This window comes from Barbus barbus (assembly GCF_936440315.1).
Source record: "Barbus barbus genome assembly, chromosome: 16".
NCBI lineage: Eukaryota > Metazoa > Chordata > Actinopteri > Cypriniformes > Cyprinidae > Barbus > Barbus barbus.
Window position 1 is genome coordinate 22125370 of NC_136744.1, and position 27063 is coordinate 22152432.

Consider the following 27063-nt stretch of genomic DNA (forward strand, 5'->3'; position numbering starts at 1 on the left):
ATTCCGGAAATGTTGGGATGTTTTTTAAATGAGAATAAAATGAAAACTAAAAGAATTTCAAATCACATGAGCCAATAATTTATTCACAATAGAACATAGATAACATAATAAATGTTTAAATTGAGAAATTGTACAATTTTATGCACAAAATGAGCTCATTTCATATTTGATGCCTGCTACAGGTCTCAAAATAGTTGGGACGGCTCATGTTTACCATGGTGTAGCATTTCCTCTTCTTTTCAAAACAGTTTGAAGACGTCTGGGCATTGAGGTTATGAGTTTCTGGAGTTTTGGTGTTAGAATTTGGTCCTATTTTTGCCTGATATAGGTTTCCAGCTGCTGAAGAGTTTGTGGTCGTCTTTGACATATTTTTCGTTTAATGATGCGCCAAATGTTCCCTATAGGTGAAAGATCTGGACTGCAGGTAGGCCAATTCAGCACCCAGACTCTTCTAGTACGAAGCCATGCGGTTGTAACAGCTGCAGTATGTGGTTTTGCATTGTCCTGCTGAAAGACGCGTCATCTGCAGGGGAGCATATGTTGCTCTAAAACCTTTATATACCTTTCAGCATTCATAGTGCCTTCTAAAACATGCAAGCTGCCCATACTGTTTGCACTTATGCACCCCCATACCATCAGAGATACTTGCTTTTGAACTGAACGCTGATGACACACTGGAAGGACTCCCTCCTCTTTAGCCCGGAGAACACGGTGTCTGTGATTTCCAATAAGAATATCAAATTTGGACTCGTCTGACCATAGAACACTTTTCCACTATGAAACAGTTCATTTTAAATGAGCCTTGGCCCACAGGACACGACGGCGCGTCTTTACCGACAGTGATTTCTGGAAGTATTCCTGGGCACATTTAGTAATGTCAATGACAGAATCATGACAATGAGTGATGCATTGTCGTCTGAGGGCATGCCTTTGTTGGATGCCCGAAGACCACGGGCATCCAACAAAGGTCTTCGGCCTTGTCCCTTACGTACAGAGATTTCTCCAGGTTCTCTGAATCTTTTGATGATGTTATGCACTGTAGATGATGAGATTTGCAAAGCCTCCCACATAAATAAAGTATCCCACAATCTTTTTACGCACTCTTTCACAGATTGGAGAGCCTCTGCCCATCTTTACTTCTGAGAGACTCTGCCTTTCTATGACATCCCTTTTATGTTACAGACCTGATGTCAATTAACTTAATTAGTTGCAAGATGTTCTCCCAGCTGAATCTTTTCAAAATTTCTAGCTTTTTCAGCCCTTTGTTGCTCCCGTGCCAACTTTTTTGAGACCCGTAGCAGGCATTAAATTTGAAATGAGCTAATTTGGTTCATAAAATTGTAAAATTTCTCCATTTAAACATTTGTTATGTTATCTATGTTCTATTGTGAATGAAATATTGGCTCATGTGATTTGAAATTCTTCTAGTTTTCATTTTATTCAAATTTAAAAAACATCCCAACATTTCCGGAATTCTGGTTGCATTTTAACTAAAAATAGGACAAAAATGCTGATTAAGAAAATGTTTTTGCAGTACAGGCGGTCATTCAGAGCCAGTATGTTTGATGTTCTCTAAAAACAATGTACCTCAGCTTTCGTGCAACCTTGTTCTCGGTGGTTTGTACACGAGGTAAATGTCACAGGCTGAAACAGGATTTTATAGGAACAAGAAACAACTCCTGCAGACCTCTTCAGTCTTAATGGCTGTCTCACATGTCACAGTTTCCACCCAGTGTGTTATTAAAAGCAAGTGTGATTATAATGACTAATTGAGCTAATTACTTAATCTTGAATTTAATTGAAAGTAGTCTACAAATGAGGTAGTGTTCGTTCGATTAAAATCTGAAGATTAAAGTTATTCATTTAAATATAAAATGACTTTAATGTAAGATCCCTCCTAAAGCACGTTTTTGCTTAAAAGGAAAATAATTTATGCCCTGCAGTTATGTTTTATAACTCAGTATGATGTCAGCCTAATTTTATGATAATAAGCAGCCACATACACACCCAGGCATGGAGCAAAAATATAAAATTTACAAACAGCTACTCAAGTTCTGATGAAATTACTATAAATAAAATTATCAAGGGATGAGGGAAAAGAAATAAAAGAGTGGACAGAATTCCCTGTGGGCAAATCCCTGTCTGGGTCCAACACAGTAAACAAAGTTTGCTCCGTCCATCATTGCATTACAGACAAACAGAGACAGAGTGATTCAAATTCCTTGTGACTTGCCAGCATGGCCTTTTTCTTTCAATGACTGCCAACAGAGCGACAGATAGACAGGCTCCTTCATGTCACACTTCATACCACCTGCATGTTGACCTGCTCCAGAGGTTTTACCATGAAGAGCACGTTCTCACACCACACATGTGCCTTCTGGCTCTTTTCTAGTAGATGGTGGCATGATAAGATTTGACTTCTAACCCAAGCATGATTGAACAAGGCATTCTTCTGACTACATTTTCGTTCATGTGAGTGGGTTGATCGGTGGCTCAAATTAAAAGGACAGGTTGGCAGAGATGTGTATCTGACCTCACTGTACCTTGTTCCTTTGCCAAAAGAATCATTTTAAAACCACAAACAGTTACACCAAAACTGCTTCACATGTCTACTTCCTATATAGACAGCTGCTTTTTATGGCAGCATACTGCAGTGGAACATCTTGAGCGATTGATTTGGAACATTCTACTGAAGCAGGAACTCTGTGCGTCATACAAATAGTGTTTTTAAACTGCACGTTAGCACATGGAAGACAGAATCTCTTACTTATTTTACACCATATTAAGCTATACCTTTCAGTATTGAATGAATTAGAAGAATATTTAAACTTTTTTGAATGCATGCATTTACAGAGCGCATTCAGAGGCATTATAAATTAAGGAGGTGGACCCCTTGTATAGAAAGTAATGGGATAAATCATAGCATGCAATATTCAAGCAGGAAAGGAAAGGAAAGGAAAGGAAAGGAAAGGAAAGGAAAGGAAAGGAAAGGAAAGGAAAGGAAAGGAAAGGAAAGGAAAGGAAAGGAAAGGAAAGGAAAGGGGGGAAAAAGAAATTCATATTGCCTGAATGCATTCATTTTATGCTTGCTTTGATCTAAAGAGCATAATTTGTAACTATTAGATTTCATTCCTGATATAAATTATTTAAACCAAACACTGACAAACAGTTTTAGAAATTTCACTCTTTCCCCTTTCAAGTAGATAAGAGCAGTCAAAAAGATTAGTAGATGACTAGGAGGCATTACAAAGATTGCCACTGTCAGCATTGTGGACTTGTTTTGCCCGGTTTTACCCCTGCCCTGTCCTACCAGAGTTTCCTTTTTCCTGTTCTTGTTTAGTTAATTGATTATTCCTAGCACCTGTTTCAGTTCTCCTTGATTACTTTCCCTGTGTTTATAAGTCCTGAGTTTTCCCTTAGTGTTTGTCCGTTCTCCATTATGATAAGCTGTGTTTGTACGCTCTGTCTGGCTGCCTTTTTGGATTGTTCATTAAACATTGGATGTTGGAACTTATTCCTCGGCCTTTGTCTTCCTGCCTGCTACACAGCGTGACAGCCACTGAGTGAACTGACTTGGCTTAAAAATAAAACAAAGAAAGAAGACTGAGAATTTTCCCATGTCACTAATGTTAACTACGATCTGCCAACTTTGATGCATAATTAACAATGTTTATCACTTGGCACAGTGCCTAGTGTCTTATAAATTAAATTATGGATGCAGAGTTGACAAAGCTTTGAAGTGTATTCTAGCCTTTTATTTGTTGCCGTACAGTACTGCATAATTAAGACCTCATGTCTCTTGTCATCTCATCTTTGACAAACATCACAGAGCTATTTAAGATCTAGGCTGTTAGAAATTGACCTGCATGCCACACTTTTCTACTTCAATCTAGCACTTTACTCCTAATTAGTCTGAGAACATGCTTTTCAGATGACGTAGATCTCAAAACAGATGTTTTCACATCAACATTCCAACAGCTTCATTTGCACACATTTCACCTTCTGTACTTTTCACATCATTCTTTTATTTTTGCTCTTATCTCTCCCACTTATGCACACACAGGACTTTACACGGCATCAAGTTTCAGCTGTTCTCTGACTACAACGCTATTGTTTTTTTAACCAGCATCCCAGTTCAGCCTTGTTTTAAGCCAAATCGTAGGAGGAAAACAAAATGGCCAAAATTCATCAAAAAGTTTTGATCACAATCTCAAACATCCAACACACCTTCAAAACATATTTCATCAGGACAGGTCTCTGCTTTCTCTTTGGAGCTTAAGAGGCATTACTAATACCTACAGTATTTGGAAAGTCGATACATGTTTGTTAAATAAAGTAGCTGAGAGTCAATTGCATAAACCATAAGCCACTATGTCCCATAAAAAAGAACCAAAAAAGGACAATGTATTAAGAGTATATATCAATCCATTTATAATAATATGGTCATTCCGTGATTATGATCATTTGTTTCTAGTGAAAGAAATATATAAATAAAGAAGAAAGCCAAAATAAAAAATGCCATGGATGAACATATACAGAGTAATCAAATATTTTGTAGAATTTTTTTTTACCTGAAATTTGAAGCCAAATTACAGGGGGAAAATGACGATGGAAAGATGGCAGCATCATTATTTTATTTTTACACAGAGATTGGTAGATCCATTAGTTAAGTCAGTCAACTTTAGAAATACTTATTGCATTAATGATGTCTGTTCAAAAATGGGAAAAGGTATTTTAAAAATTTTCCCACCAAGTTTGCATCCCATAGATATGGGAATCTCAATGCAGCCCCATTTGCAAATAGTTGAATTTTATTCCCTTTCAGTGACTGAAAACCAAATGTGGTCATTTGACACTTATTGTATTTGGAGAAATGTCAAAATAAATACAAGATTTCATTACTTTTATGTTTGTCTTTCTTGAGAAAAAATATAAACAAAGTCAAACATTTTAGCTTGGGAATTTTCTCAAATTTGGTTGAATTGATACAGAATTACTTATTAACATTAATAATAGTATAAAATGCAGAAAAATCCCCCAAATGAAGATTTGAGCATTACAAGTTTTTTCACTTGACATGTGCAGTGGTGCATATCCAGTGATAGGCTCATGTAATTTACACCTAACAAAACACCATTTTAGCCATCAATCTGTCATGAAGGCAGGAAGAACAGGCTCATCGCTTCAGCATTAAACATTCGTTGATACACTTCATTGAAGTGTGCACTTCCTGAAACCCAGAGAGATGCCACCAAGATTCAGTAGTCATTCTGTTTCTCCAACAGGGTATGAATATACAGTGACCTAACAGCAACTTAATAAATTGGTGTGGTTAACAATAAAAATATGAACTCCATATTCTCCATCTTTGGGGACAATAAGATAAACACCTGGCTGTAAGTTGCAAATCGTTATTATTCTAGTATTAGGCCAGGCTGCTAGATGTTTCTACAGCTGACTTTACTGGTGCACTTGATTCTCTTAAATTACAGTGGGATTTTGCCATTTGTAAAGTTAAGAAAACAGTATCAATCTGATTTTACCCTCCTCCAGTGCTTCATACATTCCACAAAGGAGAGAACGCATGAAAAAAGAAAAGGAGGAAAGAACCCCTCACACATAAAAACATACATCATCTTACAATGCTGCCTGGACCAATTGCTTTATGTGTTCATATGAGTCGTGTGGATTGAAAAGGATTTTGTTTACTTTGAAACTAAATGGAATGTCTATGTTAGATTTATTAATACTGACAAGACCATTTGGAAACAATCATCAGAAGTGTCATGGAAAAAACGCTACGTCATGGGCTGCTAGAGGCTCCTTAACTCCGCCAGCATCAATGTTTTCACCCAGCTTCAACATGTCTGTCGACTGACAATGTTACAGTTTCAGAGTGAGATACAAGCTGTAAAATAAAATAAAAATCCAAGTTAGATAAACTCTATTATAATGGTTGCTTAAACTATCTAATGCAGAAAGGTTGAGATTTTCATTAGCAATTTCCAACAGCGTAAACTAGGAGAAATTCATAATTTAACCACATGTGGTGCACCTAAACCCACACAGTAAAATATTTCAGGTTGACTCAATGCAGTATTTTAGTAACTGGGTGTTGATGTAAAGTATGACCAGATTGTGGGTTTTTCTTTTCCGTAATATTCCGCAATAAAACAAAATGTACTTTTTCGGTCACAGGCGAGAAATTCTTTTAATTAAGCAGGATCCAAATTCACCAAAAGAAGCACTAATCACCTTAACAATGACTCTGAATAAACCACAACTCTTTACAACTAAGCTCTCTACAAAAAGTCAAAAGCAGTAAACACAGCTACAACATCTGTTAATTCTAAATAGCAATTATTTGTACATTCTAAAATTATTCACTCGCAAGGGCTTATGGGTATTTCCCCAGCCACAAAACTTACTAGCAGATGCAGCAACATGAAGTTCATAGCACTTAAGCCTTAATAGCTTTATAACAGCGAACTTAGAGTTTCCAGATCACAGATGTTTCCACAGAAAATAAAGAGACAATCCTGTGTCATTTGCAAAAATATTCTGTCAGCAATTAAGGACCAAAAGTAAATGTTCATTTTCATCAATATTTTCCATATTTAATTAGAAAATCTTACTTAAAGCAGCAAACTATAATGATTTGTATGATTTGAGGAGCGGTATATATTTAGTCGGCCACAGGTGTTATTTAGGGGAAAAAAATTGGATATGCCTGTGAAGCCAAGATTAGTCATCAATATTCTCATAGCTGATAAAGAGTGCAGAAACAGATTATGTTTGCTGGAAAATATAAAATAAATACATTTATCCACTTTTTGAAGTACACTAGCGTAAAGATGAACTCAAAACTAATATTTATATTGCCTAGTGATAGTGATGGCTGGATTTTGGGGTTTGTGGTAATAAATCAATTGTTTGTGTGTGTTTATTTTATTATATAACTTTTTATATAACAGTATATATAATTATTGTGCCCTCGTAAATGAAAGAACAGCATCAGTTTACTTCAGCAGCAAGGATAAACATTTATCTTTTACATATTGTAACACTCTTATTCAGTGCTGAGAATTAGTCTATAAAGAGTCCTCAAAGAAGATTCTTAAACTGGCAATTTCGTAAATACATAATAACTTTGATGGCCAGATAAATTTATGATTTATAATGTGCACTTTTGCTGTAGAAATCTTCATAAGGATTGTTTATAATCTCAATTCGAAACAAGTATTTCAAGAGGCTCTACCTGTTTAATAATGTGCTGAAGGAGGGCTTTAGAATATGCCCTCTACTTTATACTGTAAACATTTTTATGATAAATTTAGCATGAACAAGACATTAAAGCATCTGTTTCTGCACTTTTTATCAGTTATGAGTTTGCAAGCCACCGGGATGCATTTCTTCACACTACTCAGGAGAAAGAGAAGGCAAGTTTGTTTGACAGTTCTCATGCCTCCCACCGCTAGCTGCTAAATGGGGCAGATGGGCGGGTGAGCAGCATCAACTAAGACTCTCACTACATCCTCACAAAAATCCATAACTTCCTTCCAGCTTTAAAGCGAAGAGCAGAGCATTAAAACAGTGATTGCTGACAGTTTAACAACATGTTTTCAAGTTAATTAGCTACACATCTCTCATTGCAAGCAGAGCCATTACTGCGTAAATATACTTGGGGGAAAGAACACAAACGCCACTGAGCCAACATTTACACAGGCACAACTACCTCACAGGCCCAGTGAAAGTAAAAGGTTTTGCTTTCAGCAACCTGCACCAGCAGCAAGATGTTATTCAATCCAGCTTTGATTTGTTTATGCACACAGACACAATTTTGCTGTCGGAGACAAATTTCTGAGGATGTCATAGGGCAAATCACTTGGATGACTTGATCACTGATGGGCAATTCATAGCCTTTAAATAAATGTAAAAAAAAAAAAAAAATAGAATCTTAAAAGCTATTTTAACTAACTAATCTTAAAAAGCAGAATGAAATAGTAAAAGTGTAATTATTATCTATTACAATTACAATATATTATTTTATTATATTGACTAAATAAAATATATTATTATAGGATAGCATCTTAATGGGATCGGTCACACTGTGCAATCTACCAACAAGCAACAATCAGAAAGTACAGGAAAATAAATAAATACACTTTTAAAAAATGTATAGTGTGCATTATAACTTAAAAGAAAAACAAAGAAGTACAAATATTTAAAATGTTTAAAAATATTTAAAATAAAATAATTACATTGATTTAAAATTAAATAATTATAAGTACATTGTTGAACTAAAGTCAATCTGACAAGCAACAGTAGTGAAGTACGGGGGGACTAAATAAACAAATAAAAGCATTTTAAAATGCATAGTGTACATTAGAACTATAAAAAAACCAAGATGTAAAGTACAAATATTAATTTTTTTTTATGTATTTAAAATTAAATCATTATAATAAGTATATGGTTGCGTAACTATAAAGTCAATCTGACAAGCAGCAATAGTGAAGTACAGGGAAACAAATATTAAACGATTGAATGAATGAATGAATGAATGTGCACTACAACAATATTTGTGTTGTTGAGTAACCAAAGTCCATCAGACAGGCATTAAAGTAAAATTACTGGAAAATGTTAAAAAGTACAAAAATAAATAAATAAATGCCATTTTTAAATGCATTCTGTGCACTAGAACAATCTTTGTACGAACAAGTAACCAAAGTCAGTCTCCTTTTCATTCTTGGTATACACAAATACAATATAAACTACATTACTGAACCACAGGCATTGCTAGACGTCTAAACATTGTAATCTTTAAAATGAAAGGTGTCTTGGAAGGAGATGAAAGGATTAGGATGACCAAAAGGGAAATAGCAGCGGAAGTGCTTGATAAAGTCAATCAAAACCCCCTTTTCCTGTGGATGGGAAATGTGAATAATTAGCCTCACGAGGCCCAGCAAGTCATTTCCTGTCCAAGGAGGACACAGTTCCACCTCATTGAGAATCTGTCACATGGCACCCTGAGCTAGTGAAGTGGAACCCTCCCAAAGTCCCGCAGAATTCTGGTCTCGGGGGGGCGGTGTGGGAGAGCTCATGTTGTTTCAGTGCGTGCAGAGAGATACAAGCGAGCGCTCCTCACTTCCTCCGATCCGTTCCTTCGTCACATCAATCATCCCCATTCCTAACATTGTGATCACAGTGCCAGCAGTTCCACACTTGTTTTCCTTCCTCTTTCCTTCTCACTTTTTTTTTCATCTGTGGATGGTCTCTCTCTCACACTAATGTTAGCCCGGACACAGAGGACGCAGGGCATGAGGGGTTTTAGCGACGACATGGGTTTCCCACACAGCTGTGCTAATGCTACCCTTCACACACGGCTCAAGCATGTACAGGAGGTACTTATGTGCATAAAGTGAGAGCATTCAGGACTTGAGATGGCCCACTTGTCGCTGAGGAAAGTGTGTCATTTGACTTGTTCATCTACCCCAGCTAAAATCCACTAATCAGTTTAACATTTTTGTTTCTCCAGCCTCTGCTGACTAAAGCTAAGAGGGGAATTGATGGTCTGTGTGGACACTCTGGCTAGATTCACACACATGCAGAATACAGTTGTCAGTCTGTTTTAAAGTGCTCAATACTGTTACGTTCACACACAATCCAGTTTAGATAACTGAAGTGACTCTGGACTAACAATCTTGAAATTTTGAAAGCGAGAACTGTTGTTATGTAATAGGAGTAACAACTGCATTTTATAACCGAAGTGACTCCAGATTAACAACCACATTTTGAGAGTGGGTTTGAATAACCTATGCTGTGTGAAAAGAATTATTGTTACATTGTTCACATATTACTTAGCTATGAATGTAAGTGACAACTGCATTCTATAACTGAAGTGACTCCAGATTAACAACTGAATTTTGAGAGTGAGTTTAACCTGTGCTTTGTGAACAATACTGTTATGCTATGTTCATATATATTTTAGTTATGAATATAAGTGTAAACTGTAGTCTATAACCAAAGTGACTGCAGTCCAGACTAACAACTGAATTTTTGTTACAGTTGTCACTCTTATTCATAACATAAATTGTGTGTGAACATAACATAACAATGGTTCTGTTCTCACAGCCAAAGGGGGCTGTTCCATAAACCAAGATTAGAGTATAAGCCAGGCTTATTTCGGTTAGTCAGGCTTATTTTTGGTAGATTCGGTTTCATAAATCAAATTTAAAAAAGTTCAAACTCAGTTACCCCGGCAACTTATGCTGGAAAACTAACCTGGTCCGGAGCAGGCTAACTGTCAGGCTAAGCTGAGCTCCTCTAACTCTGACCAATAGGAACGCATCCATATTACCACTGACTCTCTCACATACAGTCAGTTTAATTTATTATCGGTCCAAAAATAAAAGTATACAGAAAATACACCTTAAATAATCAAATAAATAAAAAATAGGCTACAACCAACTGTATTTAATGTATTGTGCCCAAATATGTAGGCGAATGACATTTTAACATAGTTGCTACTTGTGCATGCAGTTGATCAGCAGTTTCTAGCCATGCAGCCTTTCTCTCTGAATTTATGACAGCTGTACCTTTTATGGTTATTAGAACATTAAAACATTACAATCTAAAATGTCTCTTTAAAGCATTAAAGCATAAAAACACAATCAAAAGTTAAAATCACTGAATTAAAAATGTAAATTTATAATAGAAATCAGAGTACATTTTAACTGATAAGAGGAACACACATTTAACTCATTTGAGCTAGTGATTAACAGTTGCTGCTATCATAAAAATACACTAAATGTGACACATAGAATTTTACTACATATAAGTAAGTGTCCAACAACAAATATTTTAGCAGAATGTATATTTTATTCAGAATTCTTGTGCTAGTATTCTATTCTGCTCTGTCTGTGTAGCGCGCATGCGCGCCGCAGCGCTCGTTCTCTCGCATAAGCCTCGCCCACTCCTGACAGCGAAATGGATATATTTGCATGGCTTTCTGACATTTACAGATGTAAAAATATACCTGTGACGTATCAGTTATGCACTGAGGAAAACACAATGTTTCAAATGCGTTAAACAGCACAAATATTCGCTGTTTGCTATGGTGGATCGATTTGATCCATGATCGACATTAAGGGCTGCTTCAGAATAAGCGTGTACGTCACATTATCCTGCCTCACTGAACCTGGATAGCATTAGTCAGATTGCGTGAACTTGAATTGTCGTTTATGGAACCGCTTTAGTCCCGATTGATTTGTTAGGTTATTTCAAGTCAGGTTTTGGACTTTAATCCCCGCTTTTCTTAGCGTCTTTTATGGAACAGCCCCCTGGTCAACCAAACTATACTCTCAAAATTTATTTGTTAATCTGGAACCACTTTGGTTATAAAATGCAGTTTTCATTTTTATTTATAACTAAATTACACAATGTAATGCTTCTGTTCACAGTGCAAAAGTTATTCAAACTCGCTCCAAAAATTTGTTTGTTAATCTGAAGTAACTTCAGTTATAGAACAAAGTTGACACTCTTATTCATCTTATTCACTTATTCATTTTATTCACCCCCGATTCCAGAGATTCATTACAAATAATCACCTCAAAAGATGATTCGTTTACATCACTATTGATTACTTAACTTCGAAATAACAAGGAGCAGCATGGTTTTGTGAAATATAGTGCAAGTTATTGTATTATACGTTAGAATGAATATTAAAATAATACGTTATAACGATTTAAAATAAGCCTTTTAAACACTAGAGTTGATTAATTCTGTGTTCTTATCAGGTGTTTCCGAATGCAGCGTTCCACAGGTGTCACATTAGCACAGCAGGACCTTATTACTTCTTTTCATTTCGCTCATATAGACAGACAGACAGACAGACATGAATTGTTTGCTCACCAGTCACTGTGGCTAGTGGTTTTCCAAAATGTATAGGCCTTTATATACTCATGCATATCTGATCAATACATAATCCATTATTAATCGCAGGCTACACCAAATGTAGCCTAACTAATCAAATCTGAATCATTCTCGCCATCAGTGGTCAGTTTCCGGTCTTGCTGATAGAATAACAGAGGTCAGATGCCCTGAACCCTTCTGAAAATCTCACAATGAGAATGAGGCTGAGTAAAGAGTCCAATGTTTCATCATACCGTTATGGTAATCCAATAATCAAAGCCGTATTTCTGTTAATGTACTGTAATCAAAGTAGAGCATTATTTTACCACAGCCTGAAGCTTATAATTTCAATTTACATCAAGATCTATGATAGTGTGTCATCCAGGTAAAAGTTTATACTTAGAATACCTAGTTCATATACTTCACCCTAAGCAGTAATAAAAGCATAAAGAGATGACCTTGTCAAAGATGAAATCCCAAACCTATAACCTGACCTAGAGCTTGATTTCTTTCCATCTGCCATCCGATGCAGTCCCCAATGAAATCTCCATTATTTATTTCACAAGGCCAGTTTAAGATAAATGTTGAAAATAACAATGGAGGTCCCACATCTCAGGGGAGAATAATATTTATATCAGGACCCACAGTCTCTGCCGTCCTGGTCCTGGTAAGTAAAAGCTGGTCACATAAACATAAAGTGTAAATATTCTAAAAGTGTGAGTGAGAAGTTCTAAGCAGAAAGATGTTCCAAAACACTCTATCTCTCTCTTCCTGAAATACCACTGCCTTTACAGTGTCATCTTTACTGTGTCATCTGGCCAGGATCAGTTCTCTCCATCCTCACAAAATACAATCAGACTGTCAATGTCAACGAACAGCTTAAGAGAGTACATAGATGAAGACCTACATAAACACACATGAAAGTACATATACACACACACTGAAATGAAAATGTCCAATATTTATAAAGTTTGCCTGACTTGTAAATCAGAATATGGGTGTTCCTTCAATTAGGGCAATTTTCTGAAATCCAGAAAAAAAACTAAACATTTCTAAACTACAGGACTGTTCAAAAGGGTTCTGTGTGAATTTATTATTTTTTTTTTTAAAGAAATCAAAATTATTATTTAGTAAGGGTGAATTAAATTGATCATAGGAAAAAGTAAAGACATTGAAAATTTCACTAAAGATTTCTATTAAAAATAAATGCTGTTATTTAGAATTAATCTTCTAAAACTATAAGGATCGCTCGTAAAACAAAAAAAAGAAAAAAATCCAACACATTCTATGACCCCCATATGCAAAAATATCTCCTTGCACTTCATATCTCCTTCCCTCTCTCTACACAGACGGTTCCTACATCCATTATTCATTTTCTCTCTTTTTCCCTATCCAGTCACATGTTGACAACATGTTGCACAACAGTATTATTTTTGGATTAACATTAGTGCGTCATTATTTCTGGGAGACATTTGATTTCTGTAAAATCATCTGCCAGCAATGTTCTGTTTCCCCATTGTCCAGCTGTGCGCACTTTGTAGATTCACAGCATTGATCTTTCATAAATCCCTGGACAGACCTCTGGTCACTCCAATAAACTACAACCGCCATATTAAACATTTAATATTAATTATCGTTTGATAATATATACAGATAAATATATACTATATGGCCCAATGGCAAACAGACAAAAATCTAATTCATATTAATAAAACAGCTTTTCAAAAGTCAGAGGTTGTCAAGATCCAAGAACCTGCAGTGAAAGCACATGGGCTCTCTTATTAGGGACATAATCTGTTCCACCACATTCTTGTCAGGCTGGACTTGCATTGGTGAACTGTAATATGAGAGGTGGCAACAAGCTTAAGTAATTGGATTGGTATATAGCACTGATTGTCAGACAATAGATAGTCATCTCTGCAACAGCCATCTGACCCTTTGTTCCTGGTTTCAGGCGTGATTAAGAAGCCCATAACTGCCTGGTTTGATCCCAGTCAAGGATGAAAAAGGGGGCGAGCAGAGCAGAGTGGGACCGGAAAAGTCTAGTTCAATCTGATGACCCGTACACATCTCGGGTCCCTATTCGAATTTGGGCTCCCCAAAGCTTTGCGGCTTTCTTATGCGGTCATTACTCAAATAACATTAGCCCTGGGGCAGCTTTACAAACACAGATTCTGGCCTGTGGATAAGCTGACATGGAAAAAAAAGTCATAAAAACACACACACAAATTGGTGTACGATTTGCTGTAAAGCAATGTTCACTCAGAAATTGCAAAGGAAATTTAAAAAATTATGAAGATGTGAAATTTTGAAGTAGAAAGACTAAAATAGTATTTTCTTTTAGCAATAATCTTGTTTTATTCACAACTTTGACAATCATTTTATGATGTAGGTATATTTATACAAAACATGTAATATTTAAATATAGTCACTAATATATATTTATATAATTATCAGCAACAATCATGACCATTTCTTAAGACTGCGATACAAAATCTTCAAATTATATTCTCAGAGTACATTCTGAACTTCAGATCTCCAGCTTCAACAACTTTTGATGTTACAATAGCATACCAAACATGATATACTCTATAATCTTTGACTGATCTTACTAATCTATAGTTGCTTTTAAACCAGCACCATCCTAAAGTGACAGGCCAGGACTCTCTAACAAAAGCAGTGGTTTAAATCCCACAAACCTGTCTGACTTTCAAAAGAAGGGCTTTGGCATCCCAGATGAAATGTGAATGCGGATATCAAAATGGGCGAAACCCTTTGAGGGGAAAGCGCTCAAGTTTTGAGGTCTAAATAGTCTAATTAACCCTTATTACACAGAGTGGCTATTTGAATGCAGTGAGTAACCTGAGACCTCTCTTGGGGGTCAGAATCTTTTAAAGGCACAGTGGCCGGTACAAAAGGTCCAGCGCACCTTTAATCTTGAACCTCACCGACAGGAAATATCAGCCTGGCATCTTGCCCTCAACTTGCTATGGATCTCCTTTATGTGGCCACACACATTATCGAGGACTGTGATTCTGCTGTCATTACAATATAAAGGTGAACAGTTAAACAGTTAAAAAAAAGTGAATCTACAATTTATTTTAAATTGTAATGCATATAGTATGTGCATGTAATTTTTTCTATGTAAATATTCTTTCTATAAAACAACCAAATGAAGGTAAAAAAAAAATGTAAATGCAGAACTTTTAAAACAGCAATATTGGTTCAGCCAATGGTGTGAGTTTAGGGCAGGGCTATGTGTTTAACTGACCAATGACAGACAGAGATTCTGTTTGTTAGTGATACTAAATTTTATACATTTCAAATTTAAGAACTCACCACAGTGATTCTAATAAAGAGTAATACACTAACATGGCATAAAAATGCTTTTTATATTGTTTTCTTTCTGGGGTATCGCTTCCTTACTCAGATCCATCACAGAGATAAACAGAGACCCTCACTCATCTTTCAACATTAAGATTAATAGACTCCCAACACTGTGGCTAAAAAGCTATTTGATTGACATATAGAAATGCACTTTTCCTTATGGGGTTGCTTATCAGAAGATTTCATACCACAATCCAGCCTGTTTCACATACAACAGCAGTTGTAAAATGATGTGGTGAAATAACCCACTAGTTACTGATTAGCCGCTGTCTCATGCTGTGGGACTGTTTGCACTAAGGTCTGTGGTATGACCTGTAGCGTGACCTGTATGCATGACGTCAGAGAAAGAGTAAAAGATATCTGGAGGGTACTCAAGTCATAATTTGCTTTACATAACCTGTCTGTGGGATTCTGTATTCAAATAGCTTTTCAGATTTGCCCCATGTCCACACGAGGGCAGCATGAGCTATGGGGGCAATTAGCTCAAGATTACTGTACACACAGAATGCCCCAGGGATTTTATCACGCATGGGTATCAAAATATACAGCCATTGAAAGAGTCTTTTTAAACAATACATGTTGACATCATAAATGAATGTGAATGACCCTTTTTGTGTCAATATTTCTACACTGATAAATTGTATGACTTTCAAGGTTTCTAAATGTGCATTCCACAATTCTAAATAACAGTGTCTGTGACCTCTCTTATCTGTCTGGCTGCAAGCCATCCTTTTTAAACGTTGATGCGTTTATTGTTATAGACAGACAGACAGACAGACAGACAGACAGACAGACAGACAGACAGACAGACTGACAAATGAGATAGATAGATAGACAGATAGATAGATAGATAGATAGATAGATAGATAGATAGATAGATAGATAGATAGATAGATAGATAGATAGATAGATAGATAGATAGATAGATAGACAAATGATAGATAGATAGATAGATAGATAGATAGATAGATAGATAGATAGATAGATAGATAGATAGATAGATAGACAAATGATAGATAGATAGATAGATAGATAGATAGATAGATAGATAGATAGATAGATAGATAGATAGATAGATAGATAGATAGATAGATAGATAGATAGATAGATAGATAGATAGATAGACAGAGTAATAGATAGATAGATATGTATGTATTGCGTAGTTAAATATAAAACTTCAACATGTTTTTGTTTCTTTTAAAAACGTTTTTCTTAATATTGTACAGTAAAACTGTATTTTATTTAAAATATTTAACATACAGTGAACTAATTAATATAGTATGTTGCATTCCTTTTCCCTTAAAACTATATATCTATAACATTTTTTGCAGTGGAAGAGCATGCGGTTAAGTCTCCCAGATAACCCGTCATCTTGTGGGACTGGGGGACACGGGCGGGGCTTCTCTACACGCCACACCCTTTAACTTTTGAATATTAAAATTACGCGTGCGTTTGCCACCCCCATTAACTGAACTTGGTGTATTGAACGCGCAGTCAGTCAGTCAGTCGCGGACAAACGCTCTCATGGCTTCTGTGTAATGTATACCCGCCGCTGAGAGAGAGAAGCAGAATAAGAAAGATACGAATTTCAGATACGCTGGGATAATAGGAGGCAGTTTCCTACACATTGGAAAATAGTCTTCTGAAAGAAATAAAGTTGTTCTCCACCCGTGCATGTTAAATCGGGGAGTACATTAGAGCCGTGAGGCGGCTAGAACTTCTGAGTCTCAAAGCAACACCAACAAGAAGGCATGATTGTGCGACGGAGTTCAGTATTTTCTGCTTTCTACCTTCATGCCTTTTTGTTATGCTTGCCGACGAAGGTGAGTCTGTTTTAAATAACTGAAATGTTTTTTTTTTGTTTTGTTTTTCTGTCTTTGTGTTATTTTCTAAATATACTGTAACACAAAGCTATGTACTATAAAATTGCACTGACAAATATCTTCTGTGTGATACCAAAACAACCTTGTTTGGACTCAAAAGCAGCGCGTTACTGCAATCTGACACTGACACATTGGCAGACAAAGTTTAGCAGCCTATTCCATAAAACGAGACTAATTTGATTTTGCTGCACTTTATATACACGGATTTAAAGTGTTTCTTCTCAACAGGTGTCTGACGCATCGGGGCACTTCGAGCTGGAAATCGTATCGATGCAGAATGCGAACGGCGAGCTGCAGAATGGCTCGTGCTGCGATGGCGAGAGGAACCCGGCGGATCGCAAATGCACGCGGGACGAATGTGATACATATTTTAAAGTTTGTCTGAAGGAATATCAATCGCGAGTTTCCGCGGCTGGGGCTTGCAGTTTCGGAACTGGATCTACGCCCGTTCTCGGTGGGAATAAATTTTCGACCAAGGGAACGCGGAGTGAAAAGTCAAGGATTGTTTTACCCTTCAGTTTTGCGTGGCCGGTGAGTAGATATGTCCAATTTCTTATTTTAGTGCATAATTAATGTGGTCATAGCGGGTTATGATGACGAAACGTTGGTGATACATCGTAGCAATGTTTCGATCCAAGTGTGCGGTTTGTCCTGGGGGCTGTTTCATAAAACAAGTTTACCAAACAAGCCAGACTTATTTCAGTTAGTCTGACTTATTTTGAATCAAATCAATTGACCATAAGTCAGACTAACTGATATAAACTTGGCTTATTTGGTAAACCTGTTTTATGAAACAGGCCCCTGGAGTTTATACCTGCTCGGTTTAGTTGTGTGTGCATGACACCGTAAACAAAAACAACAACTCAGAGGTCTTCATTACACTACTGAACAATTTGTTTACTGATGAATAAAGTCGAGTTGAAAGTGATAACATTTAAATGTTAAACGGATGTAAGCAAAGATGTTTCCTTGGCAAAACATTTATGTCTTGATTATAATTTCGTGCCATGTTGACAGTGGCCTGCAGTAAATTCACTCCTCATGAAGCTCCTTTCAGTGTCTCCTTTCTGGCAGTCAGCTAACTCTGTAAATAAATGCATCAAATAAACCTCTTGATTTGTGTCACTGCATTAGAATGCAAATAAAAGAAGATTTGTTTGGTGTGAAGCACATGAGCCGAAGCTCCACAGAAGAGAGATTAACCATGTTTGTCTTGCAGCACTAAAGAATTTATGAGTTGAGGTGATCTCTTGAAATGGTAGTCATCTCTTTAAGGGGCTTTTATAACCTGTGTTATCAAGTCAGTCTAAACTGCAGGGGATTTGCAGTAAACCTGTGTGTTATGATATGCAGTCGTGTAATAGAATTCCTACTGTAGTATGTAGTGTGATGTCTGCCAACATTTAAGCTGTATTAACTAAATAAATTGTGGGCCTGTGGACCCCTGAGGGTCCCTGAAGGTACTCCAGGGAGGTCAATAGAGAATGTAAACTGGATTAAACATACTTTTTTAGGAGATTTCTGACTATGTTATGAAATGTTTTGTAGTGATGTTAGTTAAAATGCAACAGTTGTGAAAATTTGATAGTCAGAAAGTGTGGGAATCCTGTGTTCGTGTTAATTTCTCAGGAGCTCTTGGCTGTGGGGACGTTGAACTGTCCTTTCGTACGTTCTGTTGGCATGAGCGCTTGTGCACCTGCTCGCTTGATGATGTCATTGTAGTTACATTCTCAGCGGGGTCAAAATGATAAAAAAAAAATCAAAGGACGAACTGTCGGTCTGACAAAGAAAACGTGTCCCTGTTTGAACTGTTCGCCCCAGTGAGCTGCCCAGTATGTGAACTAGATGGCCAGTGGGCATGTGTTGATCATATGACACTTCAGCTATTTTTGTAATGTGCACTTCCAAAGCAGACTGCAAATGGTTTCTTTTTATCATCAAAATTATGATAAAATCTAAAATTACGATATAGCACACTTCAGTCAGTCGCTAATTATTTGTTCGGTTGGCAGCTGGGGAGATTTGAAGTTTAGGCTTTGTGTCAGTCACGGCTGACTGGAGACTAGGTATGGCACCTTTTAACTTTTGCAACCCTCGGTAATTACTCTCAGCAAGTTCCCAGACACAACAGCCAAATCTCGTCGCCAAACTTTAAATGTTTCATTTACAGGAATACCACCCATTTATTTTGCACCTTTTACTGCATTTGATTGCCCCATGCTTTTAGTTTTAGAGAGGGGTGTAGAGTGTAAAAGAGAGCGAGAGAGGGTTTTAGTCATAGCCCACCCAGACAGAGCCAGCTTCAGCAAACATGAAACAGGGGGTGACAATAGCTGGGCCAAACTGGCTACAGGGAGGATTACTGTGCATAATGGAGCCAGTCCAGGAATAATGCTGGCCTAGGGCAAGCAACAGGAAGCTGCGTTCGACTCAGCAGTGATGAGATCGGCTCCTAGACAAACCCACCCCAGCCCTGACCTTCTCATACTGGCCGTTTCAGCAAATTACAGCACTGCTCTTTGGCCCCGCGGCCCTGAATGCACCTGGGGCCTGTCTGCTCAGCAGGAGCCAAAAAGCTGGTTCACCAGCAAATTGGATAATTCCTTTTTTCCTGTCCCATCTTCCATTTTGTTTAATAGTCTGTGAACCCGTTCCCTTTCCTAAAACCCAAACTAGTATTTATGTGTGTATTTAATTCATATCCCTTTCAAAGTAAACAGAAGTAATCCAAAGCATATTTTAAAATCATTCTTTTGCTTTTCTGAGCACATTCTGTCCATTTCTCTTATGCTTTTGGGAAAGACAGCAGGCTGAGGGTTGGTCAGTGTGGGAATAAAATGCAGGTGAACCGTCCGCAAGCCTGAGGGAAAGAGCTACGGGCAGCTAAGGGGATAATGACATGTTTGCTTTATACGGTCTTCTCTGATGTGGCGCTTAAGTGCAAATTACTCAAGTCGTAGAACGGGGAAATGTATCGTTTGTCTTTTTTCTCACCCTTGTTAAGGACTTGAATGAGGTATTGTTAGGCCATTGTAAAGTAGTGTAGTACTAATGTTTTGTTTAGCTAACACTTCTTAATCACCTCACACATGACTTACTCAATTCAGATTTATGATGTTACCAGGAAACATTTTGTTGTATTGAGATGTCTAATCTTGAATACGCTCCCTTTGACTGGATACCTGACAGCTGATGTGCCGTTTGATGTGATCTGATTCTCTCCTCAGTCCCTGCCCGCGATCGCCTTCCTGAGTGACAGGAGATTAGATGGCTGCCAGTAGCGCTTGTGTGCGCACAGGTGACTGACAGACCTGTTATCAGGGAAGCCTGTCTCATTTTCCACGCCAGAGAGAGCAGTGAAAGATTGTCAAAAGCTTTCTTTGCAAGCCCCCCTTATCTGCGGCCAGCACTCCTGATAGGAATCTTTCACAAAAAAGCCTTCCTTCTGTGATTGCACCTCCTGAAAGGCAAAAAAGGGCGGTTACCTTCTTGGTCATAGTCTAGTTTTCCAAGCTGCTAATGTAAAGCCTGTTAACTTTGATTAATTGGAATCTGGCGGAGTACATCTGGAGCCATTGTTGAACGTTTGTCACTCTACATGTCAGCCTCTCCTTATTAGCAATCACATTTTTACCAACGGAGACATCACTCGGCAGATTCCCACAGCAAGTGAGTGGGATGAAAGAAAAAACACCTCAACCGTTTGTAGAAGCCGAATACATCCCATATCAGAGCTCAGGGGGTTTGTGAGCAAGTGTAGAACTTTATCAGATGTCTGTGAAGGCCTAGAGTAATAAGGCAAATGCAGTGTGAAGTTTGGGAGTCTGCTGATGGGGATAGTGAGAGTTCAATGATGACACACTGAGGTCAGTGACAAGCATGGGAAAAAGGAACCTGGCAGCAGCAGGCATTTAGAGCTGATAACCAGATTGTGAGTTATGGAGTGAGATCCACAGCGGCCCTTTTCTTTAAAACCCCCCCTTCTTCTCACTGAAAAACCATGATCGTTTCTCATTCATTTAGCCTGTTTAAACCCTTTTAATGGCGTAGAGCGTGTTGCTAGCAACACCATGGTCATGGGATTGGTTCCCAGAGAATGCATTAACTGATTTAAAAAAAAATATGCCTTCAATGCAATGCAAGTCGCTTTCGATCAAAGCATACCAGATGCATAAACGTAAATGTAAAACTACATAATGGTTGGTAAAACAATTGCTTAGGTTACTAAGTCCATTACCTTTAGTCACTGTCCTGATCTGATGGGAGGTTGTGCTAGCTCATGTCCGGACATGTCCGTAATATACAACAGCGGGCACTTTCAAACACTGTGTGGAAGTGCAGGGCAGCTGAAATTAATGAGCTGTGTGCTTGATATACATAAACTGGCAAGATTTGTTAATTCAATGGTGGCTGTGAATCAACAGCATGTTTGTGTTAACAATGCATTCAAGTGTGGACAAGGAGAGGAAGGACAAGGTGTATCTCCGTGGAGGTGACACAGCTTGCATCAAATAAACTGATATTTGATAACCATAAACAGAGAGAGGGGAACGGTATTGGATTTTAGGTATTTTAGCACCTGTGATTTAATAAGCACTTGGAGATTTTGCACAGTAAGACTTTCTGTCCTTAAAACTTGTGTCTTTTAATTAATGCACTTGAAGCACATGCAGATGGGTATCCTTGACTGTTGTACTGTCTCTTGGCCAAAAATGAAGTTTTTTGGGGGAAATTAGTTTAAAATACTTTCAAAAATGTCTTGAATTTGTCTAATCAGAAACCAAAACTTGAATATTAAAAATATAAAGTTTAGCACATCCTATTTGTGTACTTTTTAGTAATGCGCAATATATCAGCACCTTAACAGGTATCTTCCAATTTATTTTTTTATTTATTATTATTTATCCGGTTGATACTGGATATACAGTAGTCAACATCTGAAGTGGATCAAAAAAGTTCATCAAAGTTGTACTAAGACAAGAACGGGTATTGTTTTGGTTTTAGGACAACTTTGATGAAAGGTTTTGATCCACTTCAAATGTTGACTATGGTGTGTATGTATATGTATTTATTTATTTAATTTATTTGTAGCATTTAAAATGGCTGATTTTAGCTTTTAGAGTTTAATTTTAAATTTATTTAGACAAAAAAAAATACAATCTTAGAGAACAGAAAGTTGTATTGTATTGGCTAGGATCTCTAGTACCACTTGATTGACATTTTCCACTTAAGCTTATGCTTTGTTTTGGCGACGTTGTTATCTTGATATTCTTCAGGTCATCGAGATCCGCATGACCCAGACTAATTTTAGCTGTTTGTACAGTGAGAGGTGTTGCACATTGGTTTGTTTGAATGGTCTGCCGTAGGGGACTCAGAATCCATCGTTGCTGCAAACGGACAGTGAGAACCTTGGAGATGTTGGAAATTCCGTGGTCCCTCGTCAAGAGTACGAGTGTGTGAATCTGACAAGTAGGTGCCGAAAAGAGATGCTTCAATTCTGGCACAGACGCGTTCGCACGCACGCTCGTTTACTCTCATATGCTTCTGCTTTTTTCGATCAACTTCTAACACTAAATCCTAGAAATGGACGCTCATTTTATTCTCTCAGGCGGAGTAATCTCTCTCTCTCTCTGTGACTCTTGTTACCTGATACCGGTGAGAGCGATGATGACCTTAAGTCAGACAAAGCGTTTCAGAAGTGCTGAAATGTAACCAAGCCCTCCAGAGATCTCGGCCTGCATTGGAGTCATGCTAAAAGCAGCCCACCCCCCGCAACTCCCTCAGATCCTCACTCCACATTCCTCTCCGTGGGGAAAAAGAGGAACAAAACGCAGTACACAAAAGACCTGAAAGTGAGAAGTGAAAGGGGATTTTTGTGGGTTTTTCAAAGAAAAGAGTTCACTTTCAACCTGCAATTTTCTTCTCCTTCTCGTAACTCTTTCTGTCATGTGAGGTAATTATGCAGAATGGACACTAGTGGGAATTTATTAGTATGTACAGTGCCCTCCATAAGTACTGGAACAGTAAAGACAAAATTGCTCTGTTGGCTGTGGAGTCAAGACATTGACAAATATGATTAAAAGATGAATATGAGACAAAACTACAGAATGTCACATTTTATTATTGGGTGATTCAACACATAGATGTTTTACCAGCTAAGAAGTTCAGCACCTTTTAGAGTTTCATCTCTCTATCTGATGTGAGCATAAGTATTGGAACAGTTGCCTCACAGGTCTTTCTAAGTGATCAGCTGTGTCCTGTTGCATTAATTCCTCAGATATTAAAAGCAGGGAATGTGTCGTATCAGTTTTATCCATTACTTCTGTATTCTGAATCTTGCATTCGATGATGACACACACAAACCAGGATGAAGACGAGGGAGCTGACTTTGAGAGAAAAGCAAGCAATTTGGATGCTAAAAGAAAAGAGGAAGGCAACCAACAACGACCCGGTCGGCTGAGAAAACAACGGGTAGTCGATGACAGACAAATCATAAAAGCTGTGAAAATGAATCCTAAAAGACATGTCTGTAAAATCACCAACAACTTCCAGAAAGCTGGGGTGATGCTCTGACAATTTACTGTCCTCAGGAGACTTTGACACAGAATTACAGATGCTACACAGCAAGATGCCAACCTCTGACCAGCACCAAAAATAGAAAGGCAAGAATAGAGTATGCAAAAAAGCACAAAGGTGAGCCAGAAGAGTTTTGGAACTGTTTATGGACCGATGAGACAAAGATGAACCTTTGTCTAAGTGATGGGAAAGCAAAAATGTGGAGAAAAAAAGGGAACTGCAATGATCCCAAGCATACAGCCTCATCTGTAAAGCATGGTGGAGGTGGTGTCATGGCATGGGCATGCATGGCTGCCTCTGGAACAGGTCCTCTCAACTTTACTGATGACTTAATGTATGATGACAGTAGCAGAATAAATTTGGAAGGGTACAAAATCAAGTACATCTTGCCTACCAATATTCAAGAAAATGCCACCAGATTCATTGGGAAGTGCTTCATATTGCATCAGGACAATGACCCAAAACACCCTGCCAGTTCAGTCAAGGAATTTATAAGGGCTAAGAAATGGAAAGTCTTAGATTGCCCAAGTCAATCTCCAGATTTAAATCCAAATGAACATGAATTTCACCAGCTGGAGAGGAGAGTAAAGGCAGAAACTCCCCAAAACAAGCAACAATTGGAATTGGCTGCATTAAAGGCTGGGAAAAGCATTTCAAAGGATGAGACCAAGGGTCTGGTGATGTCTATGGGTCACAGACTCACTGCTGTGATTCTGCGCAAGGGATCTGCAACTAAATAATAGCTTTTAATCTTTTATATCTGCCTTTTGTTCAACTGTCACAATACTTATGCTCACATCAATGAGTGGGATGGACTCTAAAAGTGCTGTTCTTTTTATTTGTTAAACCATATATGTGTTGAAACGGCTAATAATAAAATGTGACATTCTGTAGTTTTGTCTCATATTCATTTTTTAATTATATTTGCAAATGTCTTGACTCCACAGCCAACAGAGCAATTTTGTCTTTACTGTTCCAATACTTATGGAGTGCACTGTATGTACTGTAAGGCATTCTGTGGAAGAAATAACCTATATATATATATATATATATATATATATATATATATATATATATATATATATATATATATATATATATATATATATATAATTTTTTTTTTTTTTTTTTTTTTTTTATAAATATGAACCTTGGTAGAACCAAGGAGGTATATAATACATGGACAGCACTGGACTGTCAGCATTTCCATTGGTCAACAGAAAAGAAGTCCACAGTTTGATTTCCACCATTGCTTAAGATCACTCAGATCTGCATACATTAGACAATAACCTGAATCAAAAATAACAATTGATTAATCACATGATGACATCAGCCAACCAGCAACTGACATCATCAAGACATTTACAGTCCCAAACTTTTTTGCCCTCTAATGGTGTAGTTATGGCATCTACCAGTGTGTTTCACCCACCAGCCAAACCTTTACCTCTTGGGTCAAACTGTGGTGTTTTCTTGGAGTAGTATGTAAATAATGTGGTACATGGATATGAATCATTCAGCATTATTGTATATATTAAAGAACCATGATGCTGCCATCCGATTCCATCACTGTGTTTCTCAACTATTATATAGTCAAAATAGGATAGATGTTTCCTTCCAGTTTGTCAAACTGCAAATTAAATGGCTGCTTTGAATAATAAAGTTAGTACTAAGATAGAAGGACTTCTTTGAATGTACAAAATGTTGGAACTAATGTCCTAACAATGACTGCTGAACTGATGCCACATAACTGTCAGTGAGAATAACATGACCCAGTGATTTAACTCTACTAGACCCTCACACATAATAAACACACACATGTAAAAGAAGACTGAGGTCTGTCATTTCTGGAAATTTCATTATTTTCTGGGGGAAAAAAATTCAGAATGGAGAGGAACAGCCTGATGCTGCAATGCTCAAGCACAATGAAAATTAGCCTACTTGGTTTGACTTTTCATTTTATGTATGTAATAAACGTTTATAAACTTTACGAAAGGGATTTTATCTTTAATCTCATTTTGTTTTAATTATGATTTAATTTTTTACTTGTTTCCATGTGAACTTACTTGGTGTTTATAGTAATAATTTCTTATTATAAAGCACTGTGAGCTGCATTCCTTGTACAGTATGAAAGGTGCTATACAAATAAAGCTTATTATTACTAATATTATTACATTTTTATTAATTATTTAAAACTTTTGTAAAGAAACAGCTTTTAAATTGCACCAAATGTAATAGTTTAATTTCATGTGCACAAGCAAATAAGTTTGAATGAACAAATTTGTTGATTAAATAATGCAAATAAGTGCTACTCAGGTGTACTGCGAAGGTTAGAGAGCTACTTGGTTCTTTCGATTGGTTCAACAACAGTCTCCCAGAGGTAGATTACCAAAACAATTATGCTTGTTGATCTATTCTGCCAGTCATTGTTTAAATTGTAAAGATGGTGACACTGTACCTGCCCAAAGTTTCAGGAGAGCACAACCAGATAAGGTGAAGGTTGTATTATTCTTCTGATCTTTCATGGCACATTTCTCAGCATGTCCCCATGGTCACATTTTGTCATTGGTGTTTATTGGTTACGAGTCAAGGTCCCTGACTAAAGCTCTGTTGATGTAAAATGATCTTTGATGTTTCTTTGTTTTGGTTTCACTGCTGACTGCATGTGTGTTTTTCTCTTTCAGAGGTCCTACACGTTGATAGTGGAGGCCTTGGACTTCAATAACGAGACCGCCACCGAAAGTGAGTAGCATGAATTTTGTTTGTTTTGCTTCTTTTTGTTTTTATTTGTTTTTTGTTTGATGTATTTTGTCTGTTTTTGTTTCTCTCTTTGATGTCCTATCTGTATTTCTTGCTTTGTTTTATTTGTTTCTGTTTTTGTTTTGTTTCATAACTTTTTTCTTTTGATTAAACTTTAGGAAATGTTAGAAATTTAAGTTTGTTTTTGTACCATTTCCGCTCATAGCATGCTAGTCTTTAAACCAAATGTGCTGACAGGTGTGTGTGACAGGACAGGGAAGGGAAGAAGAGGAAGACTGTGTGTGTGTCTGTGAGAAACATTGTTGAGGGGGCCTCATGCTTATGAAAATGTTTCCGAATACCTGATGACTAATGGCAGGTGTTGGCAGTCAAGGTCTCATGGCCTCTCTGTCACGGTGCATAGCTCAAGCACAAGGTTATGTTTGCTATAGCCTTTCTCTTCTTACACTTCAACAGGGCTTAACACTCTAGAAACAGTCCCATTTAGACTCTAAACTGAGTCTGGTGAAGTTCATTTGAATAGCTCTTCTGGGTTGTCTTACCATTAACT

The 27063-nt window shown here is 37.3% G+C and overlaps 1 protein-coding gene across 1 annotated transcript in view; it reads left to right on the plus strand.

Annotated features, from left to right (window-relative positions):
• The first annotated feature begins 16793 nt into the window (after positions 1–16793).
• Positions 16794–27063, plus strand: part of jag1b (jagged canonical Notch ligand 1b) — a 35471-nt gene continuing 25201 nt past the window's right edge. Inside the window, exons 1-3 of the mRNA XM_079437155.1 lie at positions 16794–17120; positions 17409–17711; positions 26438–26495. Of these exons, the coding sequence (XP_079293281.1) occupies positions 17049–17120; positions 17409–17711; positions 26438–26495 (433 nt within the window). The 5' untranslated portion in view covers positions 16794–17048. The remainder of the gene's footprint in view (positions 17121–17408; positions 17712–26437; positions 26496–27063) is intronic.